This window comes from Electrophorus electricus, chromosome 5 (assembly GCF_041902795.1).
Source record: "Electrophorus electricus isolate QZ-2024a chromosome 5, ASM4190279v1, whole genome shotgun sequence".
In the NCBI taxonomy this organism is placed as follows: Eukaryota; Metazoa; Chordata; class Actinopteri; order Gymnotiformes; family Gymnotidae; genus Electrophorus; species Electrophorus electricus.
In genome coordinates this window covers 21984666-22008649 of record NC_137501.1, presented here as the reverse complement: position 1 = coordinate 22008649, position 23984 = coordinate 21984666, and the positions used below count along the sequence as shown (strand labels likewise).

Sequence of the window (23984 nt, the reverse complement as noted above, 5' to 3'; positions counted from 1 at the left end):
CCCTTAAGTTTTTTCTCAACTTCAGACCTTTCAAAACACTCCTGCGCTCATTCCTGACACTAAAACATGTACCTGGTATTGTTTCCACAGTGACTTGGTGTGAGGCATCATCTGATCTATGACTTCCCCCTGCGGTCGCAGCTCTCGGTTCTCGCCTTTTTTCTCCTTAAGACAAAAATAAGATGATTACTTCAAACAAATTGGGGAGAAATAAACAAATATTAAAATTCTACATGCACTGCGTAATGTTTAGAGAAAAACACGACATCAGTGTTTGATGTGAAATTTAATATGTATTTAATATGTGGTATTTAATTGTCAATCCGGGCCCATTACAAGAAGGGAGTGGGCTCAGCTGGCTTGTCTATGAAGAAAATGTGGAGATCAAGGCTGAACTGAGCAGGCTGAGAGCACAGCTTGAGAAAGTAGGAAAAGGGAAACACTTAGTTACACTGCAGTGCACATCCAATGAAGCAATGTTCTGCTATACACAGGAGATGGTTTTAGATTGAAATAAGGAACTATAATTAAAGTCCAGGTAAATAGCATAAATGTGTTAGGGCATATCAACAAATGGATCGTCTATGGTACTATAATATCACAGTCTAACTTGCGTTATGTTTTTGATAGTATATCAAAGTATGTGCACATGCATGTATTTAATAGTGATGCTAAATTAAATGCTTTTGCACAGTTGGAAAGCCCAAGGCCCAGTTTCCCCCTGGAGTCTCCCAAACCACGAGACAACAGGTTTCCCTCACTCTCCCTCAGACAGCCTACCAGATTTGCACCTGCTGAGTCCCACTGGCTCCAAGAAGCCCCATCATCCAGACCCTACAGGCCTTGCCGTCCACTACTGCCTCCCCTCTCCTGTCACTCAGATGTGAGGCCAACACGAACGCACAGGTGAGAATCTAAATCACGTACACACTTTTGGAGCGTGTGATAGCAGTTCAGTGTTGTGCTGCTGCATCAAAAATGCCGGCTTACATGCCAAGCGATGCACTCTCACTTGGTTTAGTATGGTCAAGCTCTTGCCATTATGAGTAGCTGAATTTTGAGATTTGCTGTGAGTGAAATGTATCCAGGAGACTCTTGGGTTTCTAAAGTAGTCTTTTTAATCTTGTCCAATCAGGAAGGCTGGATTTCCTACTTTAAGAAGGCTGAAAGCACGCAGTTTAGTGCACTGGGAAAGAATGAGAGAACTACTGAAAAAGCCCTAGAGAAAGAAGAAGGAAAGGGAAAAGTCTGAGGAAAAGAGAATGAAAGAACTGCATAAAAAGGATAAAGCTGAGGAAAAAACCGAAGCAGCAGGAGAAGCTGTTCAAGGAGAACGAGAAACGTGAAGAAGCAACTGAATCGTCAGCAAAAAGAGAGAGAGCAGAGAACTAAAGAAGAGAAGGGAGCCACGGAAGCAAGAAAATGTGGGACCACAAAACACCTTGGAGAAAAGAATAAGGAGGAAGAGTGGCTTACAGAGCAAAGTAGATTTGCGCAAAGCCCAATGGCTTCTCAGGGAAGAAGCAAAAATTTCAAGATACAGTGGAAAGGGTTTAAAGGAGAGAAGTCTGAAAGAGAGAGTGAAGACCCTCAAGAGAGGAAATTGAGCAAAGCAGGATGAAGTGGGGCAGTTTCCAGTTCTAGAATGAGTCAAACTCATAACTTAAAAAGCATTTGTTGTCATCAGGTGTGTCATGCATTGGTCTTTTTCAGGGGCCACACCTCAAATAATATTCCCTTCTCATAAGATTTTCGATATGGTTGTTTTTGGGAGGTAGGGGTATGGTGATTATGTTGCACTGATTGCACACCAACAGAACAATTAATTATTCATTCTTGTCTAAATAATGTATTAATCGAGAGCAAGATTAACAACACATGATTTTCAGTTATGTGAGAACCCAAAGCACTGGAATGTGTTTGTTTAGTATGCATTAGTTGAAGAATGGCTAGTTTTGCAGAATTCCTATTCTTTAGTGATTAAAGTACAACAAATTTTCTTTCTTTCAGAAGACATGTGAGTGTTTTCAAGAGGGTGATGCTTCTTGTGGCAGAACACTGGCTGAAGGGTTTCAAATAACCAAAGTCATAAAGGTATTCTGAGTATGAGCGCAAGTACAAGAGGAAGCTCTCAAATAAAGACAACAGGGAAGTTGTGCAAGTTGCTAGCTACCTTGTGCTATTGTTTTACCCATTTCACTGGACTAATTATGAGCAGATAAATGTTGTTCTTAAGTTATATATTTTATACAGAGTAGAGGACTAATCGTTTGGTCACAAATCAAATTATGGGATTATTTTGAGATAAAACTGTGCATTATTTTGTAATATTTCATTTTTTGAACTGCAGATCTAGAACAATGGCACAACACTGAATGTCCTGCTTTATTCTCTTGATACAGTGCACCTTCAGAATGAAAAAGCTACATCCAATGGCTTCCCGCAAAGGTGCAGGGAAAGTTTACACATTGTAATTCCAATCTGTCTTCATGCAAGATCAAATGTATGTTGTGTGCATTTTATAGGATGCACGTTTTATAAGCAGAGATGGCCCCTATGGAGAAGTAACAGAAGAGTGTTCACTAGTCCAGTTCACCTTCTCAATACACGACAGCAGTGTTCTGTTGAAGTGTATGCCACACCTCCACAGAAACCCAAATTCATTCCACCAAATTCCTGATTTACTCCATCCAAGGTGTTGTGACCTTGTCTAAGTTCCAGGCCAGAACACGAAGTGTGAGGAATACAACTGGTCAATTGTGTAGTGTAAATGAAGACCAAAAAGACCAAAGTTGTTCAGTGATAGCTGGTGTATTATAGAATAGAGTGTGATATATACAAGAGACATTGTAACACTGCAATATAATGTCAAGTGTGACCCAGTCCTTACACTACCCTTGTTTACACTACAGGAATTTTACTTCTTTAAAAAGTCACACAGCTCCTAGGGCTATGCTGAAATGTAACATTTTGAACATGTTTGGGTATTGCACGTCATCCTCACTCTCGCCTTGTGTGTGTGTGCAGGATGTAATATGTAATCATAGCGTGTGTTTAGTTACTGTTGAAAATAAGGACTAATTTATATTTTATGCGTAAACCGGGTTTTTAAAAATATATTCGCAAATTAACATGATTCAAAACGGTTTTGTTAATGAATACTTTTTAAAATTGTCTTTTACCCTCTATCGCGGTAAATGTTTCACAGAGACATGGCGCCACTGTTAAACGGAGTTGCCTTTTATGGTGCGCAGACTGCTAAAAGTGTTTCTTAAGTAGGCACGTACAAAGATGTAGATCAAAACAATTCTCTAGCTTTAAGGAGAAATATATATATATAATTTTTATTTTTATTTATTTACACTTTCGGTGAGACGTAGAAGGAGAGAACGCTAGCTCTGTAACCCCTTAGATAATGAGAAGTCTCTGAATGTCTTGGACTGTTGAATTTTTCTTCTTGAAAGAGCAAAATGGTGGTATTTATTTGAAATGAAGTATGCAAAAAATAAGACATTAAGGCATGAAGTTCAACCAGCCCTAATGTAATGGAAACAGACAGACAGACAGACAAACAGACAGAAGGGTTATGTTAGATGAAGGCCACTACTCAGTAATTCCTCATATGAAATGTTACCAAATTATAACATTTCTATGCATCATCTAAATACTATTTCTATTCTACGTTGTCTCTTATGTTCACCACCAATGTGCGTTTAATGCGAGTTTAACCGTGACCCCCATTCTCCCTTGATAAAACAAGTAACTTATACAAATGTACAATGTGTGCGAGACTCTGTTACTGGATATTAATTACATCTGTCGTAACGGAGGGTATTTTGGTTAATGAGGGGATTGATGCAGGGCATCTGGCAACCCACCCGTAACTATTAACTAGCTTTCGCTAACTTACAGTAGCGCACAGTTACTATGGGACATTGTTGCCTGTTAATCTGTTTTTATAATTAAACCATAATAGACATGTTATTGTGTAATAAAATATTTGTGGTTCCGCTTAGTATCTTTTATATATTTATTAGGTAACCTAATGTACTAGCGAGATATCTGTCGACTGAAGGTCCAACTTTACTTGCTAGCTAGCTGGTAGGCTAACTAGCTAGCTTGCTTGTGGGACAGAGGAACAAGCTTGTGGTTGTATGCATATAAGTAAAGGTGAGTGCCGTTTATTAGCTAGCTGTTTATTTTTGTTCACATAATTTGCGTTAAGGGCGTTTGATATTACGTATATTAAATACCAGTAATGTGTTTAGTATTTTGTTTAGCTAGCAATATTTAAGGCTATTAAAATAACGACACGCATATAAGATTAGCTAAGCGAGGATAGCTAACCTACGTTAGTTGACAATTTTTTACTCAAAATTGTTGACTAGCGAGGATGCGAATCTTGTTGTTAGGTAACCCAACACTTGAACAGGATTGATCACACTGTAATGAGTGTTAGACTTGTTAGCTATAGGTTAGCTAGCCTTATAGTTGGTTAACCTAGCTAGCTAGATAACAAACCGAAAAGTAGACGTGTCTTCTCCGCTGTTAACCCTAGCTATCTGCCTGTAACCAATTTTTAGTCTTTTTGCTGCAATTATATAATCTGGTAGCTGCATTTGAACACAGTTGGTAACCTAAGAACGCATCTTGCAATGCTGACTTTACGTAGCTAGCTAGCTAACCTAGCTAGCTTTGTTGAACCCGTACATGATTCAGACATAAAGGAGCAAGTTATCCCTTGTGCTGTCTTCGATTTATTAGTTAGCTAGGTTAGTTCATCTATATTGTCATTGACCTGTAACGTTCGTACGACATGGCGGTAAATGACAAATAGCTAGCTATATAGTAGTACAGTAGTTATCTGTTGCCTTTTTTGCACTTTAATAATTAACTTGCTTGCCGTTAGAGCGATGCATTTTAAAAAATATTATGACCAAGTCTTATAGTTTGAAATGTTTGGAGAGTTTTAATTATTGTTGTGCTTTTTAGTTCCTTCAGATCATGGACTTCCCAGGCCACTTTGAGCAGATCTTCCAGCAGCTGAACTACCAGCGTCTGCACGGGCAACTGTGCGACTGTGTGATAGTGGTGGGCAGCCGTCACTTTAAGGCGCACCGTGCTGTGCTGGCTGCCTGCAGCACACACTTCCGCGCGTTGTTTACTGTTGCCGAGGGTGATGCCAGCATGAGCATGGTGCAGCTGGACTCAGAGGTGGTAACAGCGGAAGCCTTCGCTGCCCTTGTTGACATGATGTACACGTCAGCACTGACGCTGGGCGCAAGCAACGTCATGGACGTGCTGCTGGCCGCCTCGCACCTGCACCTCAACCCGGTTGTCAAGGCCTGCAAGCACTACTTGACTACACGGACACTGCCGGCGTCACCCCCGGCTGAGCGTGCCGGCCGGCAGCACCAGCAACAGCAGACCGCTGTCCATGCTGCTGCCGGGTCCCGCCTCCAGCGCTCGTTCCTGCTGCAGCAGCTTGGGCTGAGCCTGGTCAGCTCTGCCCTCGACGGGGCAGAGGAGGAGGGGGGTGGGGCGGGCCGAGGGGCGGGGTCGGTATCGGCAAGTGGACTGGCGGACCAACGGGAAGCCTACTCTGCCCGCCGCTTCCATAAGCGCAAGCAGGCCTTCTCTCTGATTCGTTCTGAGGCAGAGCGGCTGAGGCAGAGGCCACGCCTCGGGGCACAGGCTGAGGGGGCTGTGCAGGAAGGGGAGGGAAGAACAGGAGGGGAGGAGCTTCTGTCCCCGGACTCTCACAACAAAATTGTGGATGAGGATTCCAAACTGGATGTGGTGGTCGCAGGGGTGGATGCTGGGGATGATGGCGGCTTACTAGATGGACGAGACTTCCGAAGGGGCCTGGGCCACGAAGACGTGCAGCTGCCCAGCCAATCAGATGGGGGTAGGGGAAGTGGAGCAGAGCAGCCTCTGCTGTTGCCACACAAAGAAGAGTATCCAGATGCGGGGCGTCTCCATGGTGAGGGGCTGCAGATCAAGGACGGGGGCGAGGAAGAGGAGCCGCAGCACATGCAGGTGGTGGTAAAGAGTGAACCGCTTAGCTCACCCGAACCTGCCGACGAGACCAGCGATGTCACCTCGCAGGCCGAGGGCAGTGACCAGGTAGCACTGATTGTGTTACTACTCAATAACCATAGCAGCTGTTTGTGTAGGACACAAGTTTCTACATTTGTGATTATGTAGCTCAGACTACATTGACCTATTTCATTAATTGGATTCCATTAATAGAATTTGGGCCTAGTTTGTAATCAAAAATGGGTTATTTTTTAAATCTTTCCTATCAGATTACTTAATTGACCCTGCATGTTTTAAGTTTAATGTCCTAAATCTAAGTTGGGTTGTCCTGCGTCGGCAGGTGGAGCCAGTAGGAGAGAAGCTGGAGCTGAGTCCCGAAGGCAGTGAACATAGCTTCACAGAGCCCCAACCCAGCTCCGAACTACTTCTCCTGGGCAATCACAGTGGGCCGTCTGGGGGTGGAGAAAGAGGAGGGGGTGGAGCAGGGCGGGAGGAGCTGGGCTCATGCGCCGATGCTCTGGAGTCAACCGCTCTGTTCCGTGCCACCAGCTTCCTGAGCGGTAAGGGCTTTGAGCGTGGCACACTGCCGGGAGCTGATGGTGGGGGCAGCGACAACATTCCCAACACAACCACAGGGGAGTGTCGGCTGGAGCGCGAACCTGCCCGATTCCTGTTTGGCGCCGACCTGGCCGGCGGCCCCTCCTCATCCCTGCTCCTCCCTCCCTCGCAGAGCCTCTATCCGGGGGAGGGGGCGGATTTCTCCACCCTGCAGGCAGATGCACTCCTCCTCCGCCCTCTACATGATGGCATGGCGCCATCTTCCTCTTCGTTGGTGACTCCCCGGACTACCGCCGCACACGAGCAGCTGACTTTGGACTTCCAGAGGAGCGGACTGGGCCTGCACCACACCTTCCAACGTACACCTAGAGGGGGTGGAGCCGGGGGTGGGATCGGGGCTGGCGCAGGGGGCATCTCCGCCTATCGCCGCATCGCCCCAAAAATGGGGCCAGGAAGCGGGGCTGGGCGTGTGGATGCCGCCCATCCACCAGGCTCCACCTCCTCACCAGCAGTATCGGCACTCCTCAACGCTGGCTTCGACAGCCCGGCGTGTGGAGGGGGCGGTGGCTCAAGCCTGAACCCACCCCCCCCACTGACCCGTGCGTCCGCCGACGTGCTGTCCAAATGCAAGAAGGCTCTGTCAGAGCACAACGTGCTGGTGGTGGAGGGTGCGCGCAAGTATGCCTGTAAGATCTGCTGCAAGACCTTCCTGACACTGACGGACTGCAAGAAGCACATCCGCGTGCACACGGGGGAGAAGCCCTACGCCTGTCTGAAGTGCGGCAAGCGCTTCAGCCAGTCCAGCCACCTGTACAAGCACTCGAAAACCACGTGTCTCAGGTGGCAGAACAGTAACATGTCTAATGCCTTGCTTTAACTGCCTTGCACAAAGCCCTCTGCGAACATACCCCACAATGGCGTATGGAAACAGTGCGTTGGGCCAGCCAGCCAGCTTTGATCGCAAACACTGTGTCGTCCACACTGTACTGCAGAGGAGGTGCAACTGCACCTAAGGTGTTGACAGACGTGCAACCATGAGCTAGCTAGCTAACATAGAGAGACGCACACACACCCTGTATACGCACCAAGGTTTATAGTGTCAACACAGTGCCAAAAAAGTAATCTCTCACTCATATTACACAGCAACCTGCTCACCATGTACACACACAAGCTCACATTTTCAGGAGTGAGAACACTTTACTCGCCAGTACTGTAGCTACTAATGTAGTTTGAAATGTTGATAAAGATAATGCATTGTCTAGTTTTTTTTTTAGCATTTGTGATGCAGTTTATATGATTTTTGTCGTGTGTGTGTATATGTATATATATGCGTGCGTGTGTGTGTGTGTGTGTGTGTGTGTGTGTGTGTGTATATACACACATTTCAGATAGATAGATATATATAAAATAATGTGTGTGTATGTATGTATATGTGGGTCCAAGTTTTTCATGCCAACCAAGGTAAAGCTCAAGTAATCTTTTTTTCAAGTGTCATGTTTGTTTTTTGTTTGTATTCTTTTTAAGAAATATTTATAATGGTGATAAACAATGAACAGTGGTTCACAGTAAGTAGTGAGAACTTTAAGCTGGGTAAAAAAAAAAAAGTTTTTCTTCAGTGGTAATGCCACAAGTTAGCTCCTGTGTTGTAAACACATGAAAATAGTGTACTTTTTAAGATGTGTTTGTGAAGGGTTGGCAAAGCCCCCTGAATTAAGAACTAGAAAGTTGTCTGCTTTCAAAGATATGAAGCATCCCTGCTGAATGTTTTTGAACTTTTTAAGATCTCTCTGAAGTGTCAGAAGAATCCTGAGCCGAAGTTAAGGTCAATATTGCTTCTTTGACACGTTGCACTGTTAAAGCTCAATCTGGCAACCCTTTTCAGAGCTGTGTGCTGGAAGGACATTCTGTAAATCATTGTCTAACAGCTCATATCCACAGCAGCATTATGTGGCAGACTGCCGCTGTAGGTCAAGATTCCTTCCTGCCATTTCAGAGAAGCCCACCACTGAGCTCTAGATAACTCAAGTTCCACTGTGAAGTTACTCCAGCTCTGACTCTCTGTTGCACTTGACACGTTTGGAATCCAGAACAAGGAGCCTTCTCTTAGAAGGAAGTTCAAGGGATGAACATCAACAAAGATCAGTTCAATTATTGGAGCTACCCATAGACAGTGAAAACTGGTGTTCTTTGTTTTCCCGTCTAGTTGCTCGGAGTCAGCATTTAATGGACATAAGCACATGCACTCCAAGAGTGTGGCTTAAGAGTTAGATATAATATTGACTTGGTAAAACTGGTCTGAAAATTGATTTCCTATTAAAAATTACCAACTTTCAAGATGTATAAAGCACGTGTGGGTGTTTTTGCCCAATCATGCTTGATCTCATTGAGTCCATGAAAAAACAAAAAACGATTTTCAGAATTGCTTTAGAAAGCACCGGCTAATTTTACCTGAGATAATCAGCTGCAGTAGACCTCGCCTTGGGACCGTAATGACCGCAGTCGGTCAAAGAAGGGATCGTGAAATGATGGTGAACAAGAATTTTAACAGATTCTTGAGCGAATTTCTTGCCTTCCTTTTGAACGAATGCACCTTTGATGAAGTGACTATAGGAGCCTGATAGTCATAGTACAGATCGGGTTCACAATGTACATTTTGGCTTCAGCCTCTGTACCTGCTTGTCGATTGTTGTGTGTTGCTTGCAGTGGTGAATGTTTTTTTGTTTTGTTTTTTTCCCCTCTTGAACAGAAACTTGTGTTGTGTTGTAATCTTGAGCGGAGTATTGCCATGCTATTTAGTTGGTTTTTTTTGTTGTTTTTTTTTAAATTACTTTACTATACATAGCACGTAAAATTGTTATATTTCATTGTAGTAGTTCTTGTATTTGGTCAGTAAGTTAGGAATGTTTTGTGTGTGTGTGTGTGTGTGTGTGTGTGTGCGCGTGCGTGTCTGCGTGCATACGATTGTGTTCCTTGTCTATGTTTGTAGCATGTGAACAAGCGTTTATTTTGAAGGGCTCAATCAGAGGACTTGACATTGGACAGAACGATGGGTATACAGCCAGTGCCAGAAGCTGAATCTACACTCTTTCTCTCTTATCTCATGGGAAAATGCCCCATCATATAAATTTTGCACGATTGTGGCTTTGTTTCCTAAATTCCTCTAGAAGATGGGGGGGGGGGGGGGGGGGGGCATTAAAGAAAGATAAATGCTTGTTCTGTCCTTTAGCTGTAAGCGTTTTGTTGTTTTCATGGTGAAAATACAGTTGTTGTTTTCTTTTTTTAACCTGTTACAATGGTCCTGTTATGATACAAGTCTTACAAAGTAACCACAAACTTGAAGTTACAAAAGGGAGTCATTTGAACAAAAACGACAGGGTTGCACAACTGTCATTAAATTTTTATTCAGGTTTCAGACAGTCATCACAAGGAGGGCCATACAATGTCTGTGTTGTAGAAAAGTCTGTACATACAGGCCTGATGGGATTGACTGGAACTTTGAAGGTGGCAGCCTGCCCTCCCAGTGTGAACCCCTGGATTAGACTACTTGCTTTAATAGATGCCAATTGGATATGATTTTGCTAAGGGTTTTCTATTCATTTCACTTGAGCTGTGCTAGTTTTTATTAGAATATTTGTTTTAGAAAAACTCTGTAAATGACTGTACATTGCCAGTGTAATAGGTTTAAAACAGGAAACATTAGGCAGAAGGATATAACTGACAAGACTTTTAACACAAATCAGGCCCTTTGCAGTTGGTCACCCGTGCTAACATCACCATTATTCATGTTAGTCTGAATGCTCATTTTGTAATCATCATTGTGTTGATATTTCTGATCCATGTTCTTTAATATGACTTCATTTATTTTAGTTGTATATATTTACAGTCAGACATGCCCAGTAGTTATCTTCAAAAACTTGAAGCACCTGGAAGGACCTCCACGTCCTGAGAGCCCGTTTTCGCTGAGGCACACTGGCAGAAAGTCAGCTTGTTATTGTTGACTTTTTTTGTGCGTTTGTGTGTTCATAACATGGGGTGATTGTGTTAACTGGGTTTCTAAACTCAAGCAGGACTGAAAGATAAAAAGATTAATGCAAGGGAAAAAATTAGTAAATTCATAGCTGATCAGTGCGCAACAGTGACTGCCTTATGAGCTTTTACCTACAGGATGGCGGGTTAGAAGAGAAGGGCTTTTTTATGAGTTCTTGTGCACTTACTGTATCTTTAATCACACTGTAGGACTAATTGTTTTTAATCTGTTAAACCAATGAAAGATGTAGCTCTGAATTAAAATAGCTGTTATACATATGCTCTTCTGAGATTTTTTTTTTTTTATGATTGAGTACTTTAAATGAGATAGGGCTTATATGTGTCATCCCTAGATCAACACAGACTCCGTAATTCTGGTTACTGTAGCTAAAGTGAAACAGTTGTGTTAAAGGACACCTGTTTAGAGCTGGTACCAGAGTTGTGGTTGATAATGCTACATAATCCACGCTAACTATCCATAACAAACATAACACTACTTTCAGGCACTATGTGAGTAGCATCAAAACTTGACAAATTTACTGAAATTTAAGTGTTTAAAAAATGCTTTTAAAAATGAAAAAAGAAAAGAAAGATCTCTTTAATGAAACTGATGAGTCTTGAAAAGACAATGTTATATTCTCAGCAATCTTAATGTGCATCAATGTTAAGACTTGCCACATACATTTTTGCATTTTCCACAAGTTAAAGGTTTTCACGTCTGTAGTATAGATGGGCTTTAAGTTGTTCAGTGTAGATCAGTGATCTCTGACTTTGCCCTTATGCTCTGTGTACTGACAAAGGCATGTTACTATTTATTTTTTAATTTATTTTCAGTACAATAGCCTCTTTCCCACTTTGCCAAACAGTTCGGAATACAGACAGTAACTGTTCCAATCGCATTCCCACAGGACCACGGTTCAGTAGTGAATGCTAACAAACCGTGTTCACTGTAGCTTTCTCAGCATAGTTAGCTCACAGGTCCGTTCAAGTGGGATGGCTTAACGACACAGGAATTCAGTATGGGTTCATGCATGTCTGTGAATAAGGCATCATTTCTAGGGCGTAGACTCTATAGGTGAAGTTCTTTCAGCATGCGATCTCCTCGGAGTCCAGCAAGCAGGTTATTGGCCGCAAGAGCAGACATGGCGTTCCGTGTAGTGTAGGAGGCACTTGCAATGTGGGGTAGGATCACTAAACACACACACACACACACACACAGCAGGATTATGATCACAACAGGACACACACTTTGAGAAAAACATTGAAACTACTCAGTCAAGTACTGGACTATATAGCTAAGCGAACACTTCATGGTATTTGTTATAGGGTGAAATCACATTCACATGTAATCACCTGGCAAATGGTTCATTTGAGAAATATGTCTGTTATGGTCATTTCTCTCTCACACGCGCACACACACACACGAACTCACCACAGTTTTTGAGTGTGAAGAGGGGATGGTTGGTAGGCAGTGGCTCTGGAGTGGTGACATCTAGTCCAGCCCCAGCAATCTCCCCTGTGGCCAAAGCTTCATACAGATCCTCCTGGTTTACCACTCCTCCCCTGTTTAACAGCAAAGTACATTGTGCACATCTCAGCATGGCTCACGTGACCATCTCATTGCTTGGCCTAACTGGAAATCTGGCCTCCATATTCGGTTTCTTGGCACATTGATTTAGAAGCAGCATGATTTGCTGTTGACTCGCCATGGGTGTCGGCTATTAACGCGCAGTGGGCGGGCTGTTGGCATGAACATGACGGGCTGTTGGCTGTTGGCTTCCAGGAGTGGTTGCTGCGAGCAGCTTCTCTGAGGCGAGGAGCCCGTGAGCTCCTGCAGGGGCCCTACCTGCTGGTGTTGATGAAGATGGACGTCTTCTTCATGTTGGAGAAAAGGTTCTTGTTGCAAATGCTCTGAGTCTCTGGAGTCAGGGCACAGCATGCCGCCAGGAAGTCCGACTGCCTTGCCAGGTCGTCCATGGAAACTGCATGTGCGCACACACACACACACACACATCAGCCTCTACTCATGAATGGTTTTTTTTTTATTATTTTCTTGCTCTAACAGCTGTTTGAATCATAGATTTGTCAGTAAAGCAGCCTCTTTCTATTTTAAGGGGCAAAAGGTTTTATATATATATATATATATATATATATATATATATATATATATATATATATATGTAATGAGTAACAGGTTTACTTAATTCATTGATGTTGTTCTCTACCATTTGGTTTGGACTACTGAGTAGATCTTAAAAAGATGGTGGACAACTGGCATATATATATATATATATATATATATATATATATATATATATATATATATATATATATATATATAATAAAATTACACATTTATATCAGTAAAGATGACCTCCTTACCATATTCTGCCTGAATCATCTCTGCTAGCTCTGGCCTTGGTTCAACATCTGTATAGATGAACCTTTTCACCTTAAAGGGCTTTAGACGCTCCGCTATGGCCACTCCTGCCACACACACACACCCCATTTGAAACTGTGAATATACCCCAACCACCACTAATCTCTACCTGCTTATTATTACAACTTGCTAATACTTTTTCAGAAAGCAACAGTAATGAGTAACAGGTTTACTTAATTCATTGATTTTGTTCTCCACCATTTGGTTTGGACTACTGAGTAGATCTTAAAAAGATGGTGGACAGCTGGCAGAGCCAGAGGGGCAGCGAAGGCATTGATACTGTGAGCGGTTCGTGCTGTGGGTCACTCACCGATCCTTCCAAGTCCGAGGATGCCAACTGTACTGTTGGCCAGCTCGTACCCACACAGCCACTGGGTCCTCCAGGTTCCCCAGCCCCCGCTAAACACAAACAAACCAGGTCAGGGTGGCACAGTAGAGTGGAGGTGTGAACAACTGACTTTCATTATCTGGCGAAATGCATTGGCAATGGACATTTATCCTGTCTTAATTAGAAATAAATAAAAATAAAAAATAAAAATTTCTAAGCAAAATATCTTTGTCACTTTCTTGTGCTATTTTAATGTATCATTTTTTGATGTGCATCATTTTCTCGTAAGTTTAGATACACACATTAAATGTATGAGTTTATATATACATATGTATAAGCACATTATCTTTACTAGGTTGCAACGACGCAGGCCCACATTAATTAACTTGCATTTTAGTACTCACATTTCACTCCGTGGGGTTATAGCGAACATTAATTTCTATCATTATATCTGAGTAAAGAACTAAGTACGTTTTGGCTTCGTGCGCAGCCTCAATTAATCTTCGCGACGTAGCGAGCAGCAGGGCAACGGTCAGCTCCGCCACCGCGTCGGTCAGCACCTCGGGAGTGTAACCTACGCGGATCCTCCTGAATGCACATGTAAAGAAGACAAATACGCGTCGTGTCATCAAAATCTCGCTTTTTGATTATAGAAACTTACACAAAGAAACATACACAAAGAAATACGCATGTACACGTATAAACGTCTGCCGCTGACCGTTTCTTCAGCTCATCCAGTGAGAGATGGTCAAACCCCACTGACATGGTACTGAGCACCTTCAAAGTTGGACCTGCACACGCAAAAAAACAACCGCTCATTTAAGTCGCGTACGCGTACCCACGACAAAACCACCACTACCGGCTGAACGTTTGCTTTGGCCAACCTGCGGCGTCTAATACTTCAGCGTCGATCTTCTCCGTCAGAACGCAGAGCAGGCCATCACAGCCTTTGACCTTCTTAAGCAATTCACGGCGGGGAACGGGGTCGTCAGAATCCCACAGCTCCAGTTGCACTCTAGACATTTACGAATGAGGAGAAAAATACACACGGAGTTAACATGTAGGCTGACAGCCTTCTACGTAGAATGGCCCACTGCACTTATAACGAGAGAATAGCGTTGAAGTATGCCTAGATTTCTAATTCTGAAGTGCATTGGCTATGTGAAACACACTATTGGTAAATGATTTTCAAAAATGCCACAAATTCGGAGGCAACTTTGTTGATAACGTTATTTAATATTTGTCTTGGGTTTTTACTGGAGGTAGATCCGGCCAAAAATATTGTAATTAAAGCGCCATAATCTGAAAATGCTAACCCACATTTGCCATTTAGTTTTTATTTTAGTTTTGACTTATACATTTCATGAAGAAATAGTCAAGCCAAACTGAAGATTAGATTTTCTTTTATTTATTAGCCATTTCAATTATAGTCATGCAATACCACAATGATTATGAAAACGAAATAGCAAACGTTTTTTTTTTTTCCATTTTCTCTTTATATTTGTGATAAATGACTCATGCCTTTATGGAAAACAAGACTTACAATGTAGCTTTTTCATTTTCATTCTTGTCCATGGAATGGAGAAAAAAATGAAATGGTAAATGTTGGTTTGCATTTTCATTTTACTGTTTTAATTATATCCATTTTTGGCTGGATGTACATCCCATAGTTTGTGTGTTTGTTATTCGGTACTGAAAATACATCATAAATGTATGCTCGCTTTTTAAGATTAATCGTAGGCTATATGAACTTACTGGCCAGACTTCCGAAGAATCTGCAGTCCGTCTGGGGGCACCTTGCGAGTAACGTACACCCGCGGTAACGAGGACATCTCCCGCTGAATTCCTGCGACAGCTACCTCCACCCCAGTCCGCTGGAGTCTCCGCAACGCGACTCTGTTCCACCACATTGTGCACCGACTTACAACGGGACGGGATGGGACCGTTGACAAAGGACGGCAGCGTGTTTACTCAAGGACTTCGGAACTTGGCCGACGGTCCTACAGAAATCGTGGGGGGCGTGAGATGTTTTTGCACCAGACCCACGGGAGGCGGTAACCGTTGCCCGATCGTCTCAGCCAATATGAAACAAGAAGGGGAATTGGTGACAAAATATACAGCAACTATGCCAAAAGTTTAGTTATCCGACAGAATGATGGTAAACAAGACGTAAGAATTCCTAAATTTATGGCAACTATTGAATTAATTATAATAAACTGTTCAAATAAAGGCAAGGTTATTTGATTTGATAAATTGGTCAGTTGAAACACTACGTATGTTTTCCAGAAACCTTCAGTTACAATTAAATCAAGCCTATCAATAGACTGTGTTATCAGAAGAATCCGATTCTGGATGGATCTTTTATCTCAGAAGTGACCAGGACGGAGTGGTTATGTGGACTGTGACCTTTAGAATTCATAGTCCATGAATGAATGAATGAATGAAAGAAAGAATGAATGTGTGTGTGTGTGTGTGTGTGTGTGTGTGTGTGTGTGTGTGTGTGTGTGTGTGTGTATGTGAGAGAGAGAGAGAGAGTGTGTGTGTGTGTGTGTGTGTCTCTGTGTGTGTGTGTGTGAATGACATACAAAACAGATTAAGACCAACCAAATGTATTTAAACTGTAAGTATATTATAAAGTCTCTCTCTCTCTCTCTCTCTCTCTCTCTCTCTCTCTCTCTCTCTCTCTCTCTCAGTTTATTTTTTACTAAAGATCTGTAGTAAATATTTGACAGGTCTGACAAACAAAATGTCCCTCCCATACTCACATGCATGCATGCACATGCACACACACACACACACACACACAATACATCTGTCTATTTTTATTTTTGTTGTTCTTAGTATATAAATATAAAACAATAACACGCTAGTCTTATTTACAAATGGGATTCAGATGGACTCTAAAGTCCTTTCAGATTTCATGTGAAACAGGAAATATTTATAACTTTAAAGTGCTTTTCTTGAATTTTTACACTTCATGTGAAACAGTTAAAATGCAGAAAACAGGGCAGTGAACTTTACCCATAACCTAGGACTTTAGGTCCCACTGGCGAGATTGTATGGAGGGATCTGGGAAGACCCAGCGCCGTTATTCGCTCCTGTACGTTAGGTGGCAGTAGGTATCTATAACCTTCAAATGAACGAGCAGTAAACAATAAGTTTAATGCTTTCGGCCCCTCGCATACACAGATAAGTAGGTAAGTCTAAATTTATTTTGGTCTCATAAATTGCGCTCTTAATGACAGCAAACCAACAATGACTTGCAAGCATTCTCACTCGCCACCAAATGTGTGCGACGCAATGGAGCACGTCAGTTTGATATATTTTTCCTTCAGTAGACTGTTGAAGAGCCAGGCCCAGTCATGTGAGCGCTAGCCGGTTAGCTAGGACAGATAGTGTAAGCAGTCTGACTCTCATGATCAACTATACGCCAAGATAGTGAGGATCCTCGATGGTAGCTTCTCTTGCCAAGTGTAGACAAAAGTGTTTTGCGTATGTGGAATAAAGCAATCAGGATTTAGAGATCATCAGTCATAAACGATGCTTTAGATAGGCATCTTAATGAAAAGACACAAAAACTGCCAGTCAGCTAGCTAGGTTAGCTAGATAGCTAATTTAGCTAAACTAGCTAGCATATCTTACTTTAAGAGAGTCTGGATTTACTAACTAGCTAGCTAAATGAGCGGATATTACACAGTGGTACAATTATAGCCTAATGTTCTTTTCTATAACAAATTTACCTGATCATGCTTAAGTGTCACATCTACCACTACACCATGTTACGATCACTCCCTTATACCAATAGGGAATGTTAATTTACCCTGCTATATTAGTCTGCTGCTTAGCAAGCTAGCATTGCTAAGATAGCCGCCTAGCTAATACAGATTGCTGACTCTGCCACACACACTACTGACCAGATGGGCTGCTGTTACCTTCCTAGCGAGCTACTTTGTTAAACTGTTAGCTAGCTAATGTGTGTTAAGAGCACTGGTCGGCCTGTCACGGTAACATAACCTATGTGTAACGCAGAGTCCAGAGGAAAAGCAAGGTGTCCCCTCTCCCCCACCCAACATGGCCGACTCCATGGAGATAGATGACTCATTGTACAGGTAATTTGAACCCAGGTCTTAATCTGAACGACAGCGTCCGGATTAATAAACCTGCGTCTTTCCACATGCAAGTGTGTGTCCAGAAAAGGAATGGATGTAGGCTGATACGTGGCCCTGTGTTGCAGTCGGCAGAGGTATGTTCTGGGAGACAGTGCCATGCATCAGATGGCTCAGTCCTCTGTGTTTCTGAGTGGAATGGGCACACTGGGAGTGGAAATAGGTGGGTGATTATGCACGAGAGCTTGCATCAGAAAGATCATATCTCTTGAGCCAGGATAAGATTGACACTGGATTAAATGAATTGTCTGCCCTCTTGCAGCTAAGAACATCGTACTGGCTGGAGTCAAGGTAGGAAGACAGGTTTTCTGTCAGGTCTTGCATTTTCTTATTCTTCTAAAGGCTGCCTCTTTAAGGGTAATGCTCTGCAATGAAAACGTGGCATTAGGGATATATATTTAGACAGTGCCGGTGTGTCTGTTCTGGATTGTGTGCAATAACTCTGTCACTTTCTGAAAGGTAGCAATGTGTGTGTGTACATAGGTGGTCACGTTGCACGATAGCAGACTGTGTGATGTCTGGGACCTCGGCACCAACTTCTTCATTCGAGAGGAGGACGTTCAGAAACAGAAGAAAAGGTGAAGCAGTGTTTCACACCCTGCCATGCTGTAGGCCCTAGCCTAGCTCCTGTTACGCTGTGAGACCGATCTTTGTGTGTGTCTGGGATTGCCAGCCCCCCCAAGAGAGCCATTCTTCCGGCAGGGTTTAGACTCCTTTCTAGTGAACCAGCACTGAAATGTCACATTCTAGTTTAAACTGTTTTGCTGACAAAATAATTTCTCCTTGGGCTTTCAGGCCTTTTTGATTTTTGGAAGATATCTTGAACATCTTCAATTCAGAATGGTCAAGTAGACTTCGTCATGGCAACCATATACAAGCACAGTGACATCCGACGTCAGATATGTAACACAGTACAGATGAACTCAAAGCGCAGAACGACAATGCTTTCACATGTGATATAATACCAGGCAGTGCAAACCAATTCACATGTGCATGGTATATGAACAGAAAATGAAATGAAGCGATACGAAAAACATTACACAAAGTTGTCATAGTTTATGATCTGGCCTGATTCGTGCAGTGCCGATAAATTTTTTACATTTACATTTTTGCTCGTATAGCAGCTACACCACATGTGCACATGTTGTGATTTCAGAGGGCCAAGTTGTTTTGTGAAATAATGTTTGCAACTCTCTGGCCCTCACATTGAGATGCGTCTATTAGACTTGTAAAATCCCCCCTCCCCATCTCTCCTGCAGGGTAGAGGCTGTCCATTCTCGGGTGGCTGAGTTAAACCCGTATGTTCAGGTAAACTCGTCGACCGTTGCCCTCGATGACATCACTGACCTCAGCTTCCTGCTTCAGTACCAGGTAGGGTTTCAGTTCATAGCAGATGCAAGATAAAAGTCCTCTTTTGTCCTGGGTGACTTTCAGATGCTGTTTGCAGCTCCACCCCTTTTTGTTTGGTCCTTGCCAAATTATTTCAGATACTGAACACAGTATGTTTTGATGAAGTGTGTATGTGTGTGTGTGGTTTTGGTCCAAAGTGTGTGGTGCTAACCGAGACGAGCCTGAACCTGCAGAAGCGGATCGACCATTTCTGCCACTCTCAGCGTCCTCCCATCAAGGTACGTAGACACAAACCCAGACCGGATCTAGGTTAGCTTCACCACCCCAAACTATACCCCTTGAAAATAGCAGCAAGCATTCAAACTGAGAATGCCACTCGAATTCTGAATGACAGAGGCTGCTTTAGTGACAGGGTGTGTGTGTGTGTGTGACTGTTCCGGCAGTTCGTTGCCTGCGATGTGCTTGGCATGTGCTCACGAGTGTTCTGCGACTTCGGCGAGAGTTTTGAGGTGTGGGACCCAACAGGGGAGGAGCCTAAGGAGCTTTTCATTCAAAACATCACTCAGGTAACAGACACAAAATTTTTTCTGTGTGGCTCTGATACTGCACACACACATGTCTTAATATTCACGTAGGCTTTGTGTGTTGGATATAAACCAACAGTGGTAGCTCAGTGGTTAAGGTACTCAGAAATCAGAAGTTTGCCAGTTCACGTCCCACCCCCACCAGGTTGCAGCTGTTGGGCCTCTGAGCAAGACCCTTAACCCTCAGTTGCTCAAGTTGTGTTTAGTGAGAATTGTAAGACTTTTTTTTTGCATAAAAGTGTCAGCTAAATGCTGTAAATGTAGTCTCTCATCAGACTGTCACTGTCTGATTTAGTCCCAACTTGGTCGAATGTGAGCTCTTTTGTATGTATTGGACCAAATTTGTGGTGGTATTTGGACTGTATGCCACACGTGAGTTCCCCTTGACATTAAAATCTTGGCCTTTCGGCTTGGACAATGATTTGTTATTTTGACATTCAAGTTGGCAAAACTACATAAAATAATTGTTTACACTTACTGTTATACTATTACAGGCATCTACAGAATAAATAATAGAAAAATTGGTGGGCCAGTAAAATACCTTTCAGAGCACACACTGACAATCTCATATTTCTAGGAGCAGGGCTCTGTTTAACCTAACAAGCTGTGATCTTAAGTGTAATTAATCTGGATTTCTTCAGAATATCGGTATCTCGTTTTGATGCATTGCTGTCGTTTTTGCTATAGTTCCAGTACACCTCCTGTTCACTTTCTTTTAAACATCCTTTTGTGGGATGTAAATGGTTTTTTGTTGCTTCCGGCAACTTCCCCTTGTCCAATCAAGGAAAACCCCGGGGTGGTAATGTGCCTAGACAACCGCATGCACGGCCTGCAGACAGGACAAAGCGTGTGTTTCCGAGAGGTTAACGGCATGACGGAGCTCAACGGTACCACTCACCAAATTAAAGGTACACCCACAGATTCCTAATCTAAACTGTGCAATTAACATATAGTGAAATTCCTATTTCACCTCATGTGTTTTCTAATGTGGACATGATGTTGGGGTTTGTGGGTGGATGGGTGTGTGCATGCGTGGGTGTGTATGTGTGCGTGCTTGTGTGTGTGCAGTTCTGTCTCCCTACAGCTTCGCCATAGGTGACACATCCTCATTCCAGTCGTATCTCCATGGTGGAATCCTGCGCACAGTCAGGGTCCCCAGAACCTTCCACTTTGTACGTAGGCCCCTCAAACAGTGTTGTCACGTTCAGGCTGTGCTCACTTCAGCCTTGGTCTCAAAATCTCTCTTCCAATTGTGTGTGTGTGTTTAGGCGACGATGGAGCAGCAGCTACATGACCCCAAGCTTCTTATCCCAGACTTCAGCAAGCCTGAGGTCATTATCCCCCCTCAATAAACGGCAATCCATGAAACTCCAGCACCAGGCAGGTCTATTAATAAAACTCCATTTCCCACCAGGTACCACTGCAGATCCACACGACCATGATGGCTCTGGACCTCTTCCAGGAGCATCACAGCAGGCTCCCCATTGCAGGGTAACATGCTTTTGTCCTGCATGCTCTCGCACTCTCTCTCTCACCCTGTATCTGCCCCCTACCCTGTCTCACACCTGTGGGTTGCTGCCATGTGCAGCTGTGTTCAGGACTCTGAAGACTTGCTGAAACTCGTGGAGGAGGTCAATGAGACACTCAAAAGCAAAGTAAGTGTGTGTGTGTTTGTTTTTTTTGTTTTTTTAATTTTACATTTTGTTAAATAGTCTCACCAATAGACTGCTTGGTGACTTTAACACAATTTCTCACAACTTGCCTATCTCTCCTGTTTGTTTGTGTGTGCGCGCGCATGTGTGGGGGCATGGCCAGGCATGCATGAACGCGGCACTGGTGCGTTGTGTGTCGCGCTGCGCGAGGGGCTGCCTCGCCCCGCTTGCGGCGGCCGTGGGTGGGATCGCCAGCCAGGAAGTGCTGAAGGCTCTTACCGGAAAGTTTATGCCTCTTCAACAGTGGGTGGGTCAAAGGTCAAATCCACCCAGAAGTTGTCCCGATATTCTTATGTCATTAATAAACGAGATTTTAGGGGATGGGTTTAAATATTTCCAACCTTTTTGTGTTTGTGTGTAGTTTTATCTCGATGCTTTAGAGGTTGTACAGCCACTCCAGACACTTCCTCTAGAGGAGTTTGCTTCTAGGTGAGTATTTCAATACATGGCAACCCATAGGACAGTGGGTTCAAGCAGTTTACCAGTCCACACACGTCTCAATGTAATATGTCATGTTGAGGAGCATTTCTCAAACCTGCTGATCTGTGTGTTTGTGTGCATGTGTGCTTTCAAGGGGGGATCGCTACGACGCGCTGAGGGTGTGTATCGGCGAGTCCTTGCTTTCGGAGTTGCACAAGTTACGAGTCTTCATGGTGAGTGCAGATAAGCTCTCGAAGCATGTAGCGTGTGTGAACGTTGAGCGATTGTGATCTAGCCATCTCATTTGCAGGTGGGCTGTGGTGCCATTGGCTGCGAGATGCTAAAGAACTTTGCGCTACTTGGTGTGGGATTGGCCAGATGCTCAGGGGAGGTAGGGTCAGAGGTCACACTGAAATAAGGGAGAGCAATTTCGAAGGTCATGGTTCAATTGGGCTCTGCCGTTGAGCTGTATGCGATTGACCTCTTGTTAATGAGGATTTCTTTTGTGTTTGTCACAGATTTGCATCACTGATCCAGATCTTATAGAGAAGTCTAACCTCAATCGCCAGTTTCTTTTCAGACCTCAACATATACAGGTAATCTATTCATTTATTCGTTCCCTTATGTATTGTCACTCATGTTTTCGTGCTGTTAGTATTTAGTATTATTACAATTACAGTAGCTGTAGTGTTTTCTCTCTCTTCTTCTGCTTTCTCTCGGTCTTGTAGAAGCCGAAGAGCATTACGGCAGCGGCTGCCACGCTGGACATAAACCCGGAGCTGCGTCTGGAAGCTCACCTGAACAAGGTGTGTCCCGCCACGGAAGACGCGTACAATGACACCTTCTACTCACAGCTCAGCGTGGTTGTCACGGCGCTTGACAATGTGGAGGCCAGGAGATACCTGGACAGGTGAGTGTGGGGAGGGGGGGCGGTTGTGGTCCCTGACCCTTGACTCTTGAGCCTGAAGTGTGTATATGTTAATCTTCATAGAGTAAAAGGTGTGTTGCAATTTTTTCACCTATTAATCTCACCTGCTGCTTTAATTAATCCTACTTTAATTAATCCTACCTGCTGCTTTAATTAATCCCACTTGATGACTTGAGACATTTAGTGAAGTCATGCAGTAATTGAAGGTACTGAACATGTTTGGTGTCTCTGACAGATAGCATTTATTTAAGATGATTGGTTAATACAATTACTTTATTTTTCAAGTAGACAAATTGTTATTTAATCAGAATTGTTTAAGTTAATGCACTGGGCATTACTATCTTAAAGCTCGCATACTCCTGTTGTAAAAGTTGATTTTGTATGACTGCACTGTGATTCAGCAAATGTTTGCAAGTTCAACAATTTGTCCAAAATGACTCTCGTAAACAGTTCTCTGTGCACAACAGTTTGTGAAAACTGTGTATTTATTAGTGTATTTGACGCCCCACCCCTGCCATAGAAGGCTAAGCGCCCAATTGGTCCATGATCGTCATTTAAAAAAAAAAAAAAAAAAGCCACATGCGGTTAAAATGAACAACCTTCAGGTTATCAGACGCAAGTGAATGAAAATGTATCACACCGATAGTGGAAAAAGATGCCAAGACTGAGGACTAGGAAACGCATGTTGGCGGACTCGCGCGCTCCGTTTAAGATCTATAACAACTGAGACGTTGTCCTGGGCAGAGGACGTACTTCAGTATCAGACCATCACCAACTGTGAAGGGAGGTTAAAGGATTGTGATGTTTTAAAGAAGTCAGAAGGCATGAGTGGCTGTCGCTCTGATTTAGATAGCAAAGAGAAAGTCGCAGAAGGAAGTTCACGACTACTAGTACTACATTCATCATATTAATGAAGTTTAATCTGAAGTTTAATAAAGTTGCGTTTATACAGTGCCAATTTCTTCACACTACCAAAATGCATAGCTAAAACTGAAGCAGTCTTTGTCTGTGTTTTCTTGGGGGTTTTTTTTGTTTGTTTTTTTTACTTTGGGTAACAGCCATACGTGTCTGGTGCGTCACGTTTGCACCACTTGTACATTTTCTTCAAATCTGGACATTCTAAGCGTGAGAGAACTGGTGACTACATGAAGTCTTATTTAGCAGTTTAAGGACAAATCTTTGTGTGTGTTGTTGTTTTTTGTTTGTTTTTTTTCCTCTTGCATGATATCTGATTGTAACCATGAAGTTTATTTATATTAAAAACAAATTAAGGTATTTACACTGCAGGAAAGCAGTGCGGAATTTTTGGCTTTATGCTTGTTGCACAAGAATGGAGAGATTTATTTATTCAGTATATGGAAGAAAATGTATTGCAAACTTTTCCAAAAATCTTTATTGGTCCCCTATTGTCTGCTTTGTGTCTTCACAGTCGT

The 23984-nt window shown here is 43.0% G+C and overlaps 3 protein-coding genes across 4 annotated transcripts in view; 2 read left to right on the top strand and 1 right to left on the bottom strand.

Moving 5' to 3' along the window:
* The first annotated feature begins 3848 nt into the window (after positions 1-3848).
* On the top strand, positions 3849-10902 carry zbtb5 (zinc finger and BTB domain containing 5). The gene is made up of 3 exons (XM_035530067.2): positions 3849-4170; positions 4993-6126; positions 6380-10902. Exons 2-3 carry the CDS (start codon positions 5005-5007, stop codon positions 7472-7474), a joined length of 2217 nt encoding a protein of 738 aa, XP_035385960.1. The 5' UTR covers positions 3849-4170; positions 4993-5004; the 3' UTR covers positions 7475-10902.
* A 303-nt stretch (positions 10903-11205) lies between these two features.
* Positions 11206-15405, bottom strand: grhprb (glyoxylate reductase/hydroxypyruvate reductase b). The gene is made up of 9 exons (XM_027024606.3): positions 15147-15405; positions 14276-14406; positions 14110-14182; positions 13863-13979; positions 13374-13462; positions 13006-13110; positions 12470-12605; positions 12056-12186; positions 11206-11814 (listed from the first exon to the last, which is right to left on the bottom strand). The coding sequence occupies exons 1-9, from the start codon at positions 15299-15301 to the stop codon at positions 11693-11695; spliced, it is 1059 nt and encodes a 352-aa protein (XP_026880407.2). The 5' UTR covers positions 15302-15405; the 3' UTR covers positions 11206-11692.
* A 1063-nt stretch (positions 15406-16468) lies between these two features.
* The window catches only part of uba6 (ubiquitin like modifier activating enzyme 6), a 15058-nt gene continuing 7542 nt past the window's right edge, over positions 16469-23984 (top strand). The window contains exons 1-20 of one of the 2 annotated variants that reach the window (XM_035530218.2): positions 16469-16588; positions 17421-17500; positions 17626-17720; positions 17820-17848; positions 18041-18135; positions 18817-18928; positions 19105-19185; positions 19351-19473; positions 20276-20399; positions 20560-20663; positions 20760-20822; positions 20906-20982; positions 21080-21146; positions 21307-21450; positions 21565-21632; positions 21778-21856; positions 21934-22014; positions 22142-22219; positions 22352-22533; positions 23981-23984. The exon at positions 23981-23984 is cut by the window's right edge and continues 102 nt beyond it. In XM_035530218.2, the coding sequence (XP_035386111.1) occupies positions 17463-17500; positions 17626-17720; positions 17820-17848; positions 18041-18135; positions 18817-18928; positions 19105-19185; positions 19351-19473; positions 20276-20399; positions 20560-20663; positions 20760-20822; positions 20906-20982; positions 21080-21146; positions 21307-21450; positions 21565-21632; positions 21778-21856; positions 21934-22014; positions 22142-22219; positions 22352-22533; positions 23981-23984 (1644 nt within the window). In that variant the 5' untranslated portion in view covers positions 16469-16588; positions 17421-17462. The remainder of the gene's footprint in view (positions 16589-17420; positions 17501-17625; positions 17721-17819; positions 17849-18040; positions 18136-18816; positions 18929-19104; positions 19186-19350; positions 19474-20275; positions 20400-20559; positions 20664-20759; positions 20823-20905; positions 20983-21079; positions 21147-21306; positions 21451-21564; positions 21633-21777; positions 21857-21933; positions 22015-22141; positions 22220-22351; positions 22534-23980) is intronic. The other variant, XM_081714415.1, reaches the window with a different exon arrangement.

Coding starts and splice junctions, on each gene's coding strand:
- zbtb5 (XM_035530067.2), top strand. CDS start 5,005: ATGGACTTCCCAGGCCACTTTGAGCAGATCTTCCAGCAGCTGAACTAC. Junction 6,127..6,379: donor AGGCCGAGGGCAGTGACCAG/GTAGCACTGATT, acceptor CTGCGTCGGCAG/GTGGAGCCAGTAGGAGAGAA.
- grhprb (XM_027024606.3), bottom strand. CDS start 15,301: ATGTGGTGGAACAGAGTCGCGTTGCGGAGACTCCAGCGGACTGGGGTG. Junction 13,980..14,109: donor CTGGATGAGCTGAAGAAACG/GTCAGCGGCAGA, acceptor ATGTGCATTCAG/GAGGATCCGCGTAGGTTACA. Junction 13,111..13,373: donor CCTCGGACTTGGAAGGATCG/GTGAGTGACCCA, acceptor TGTGTGTGGCAG/GAGTGGCCATAGCGGAGCGT.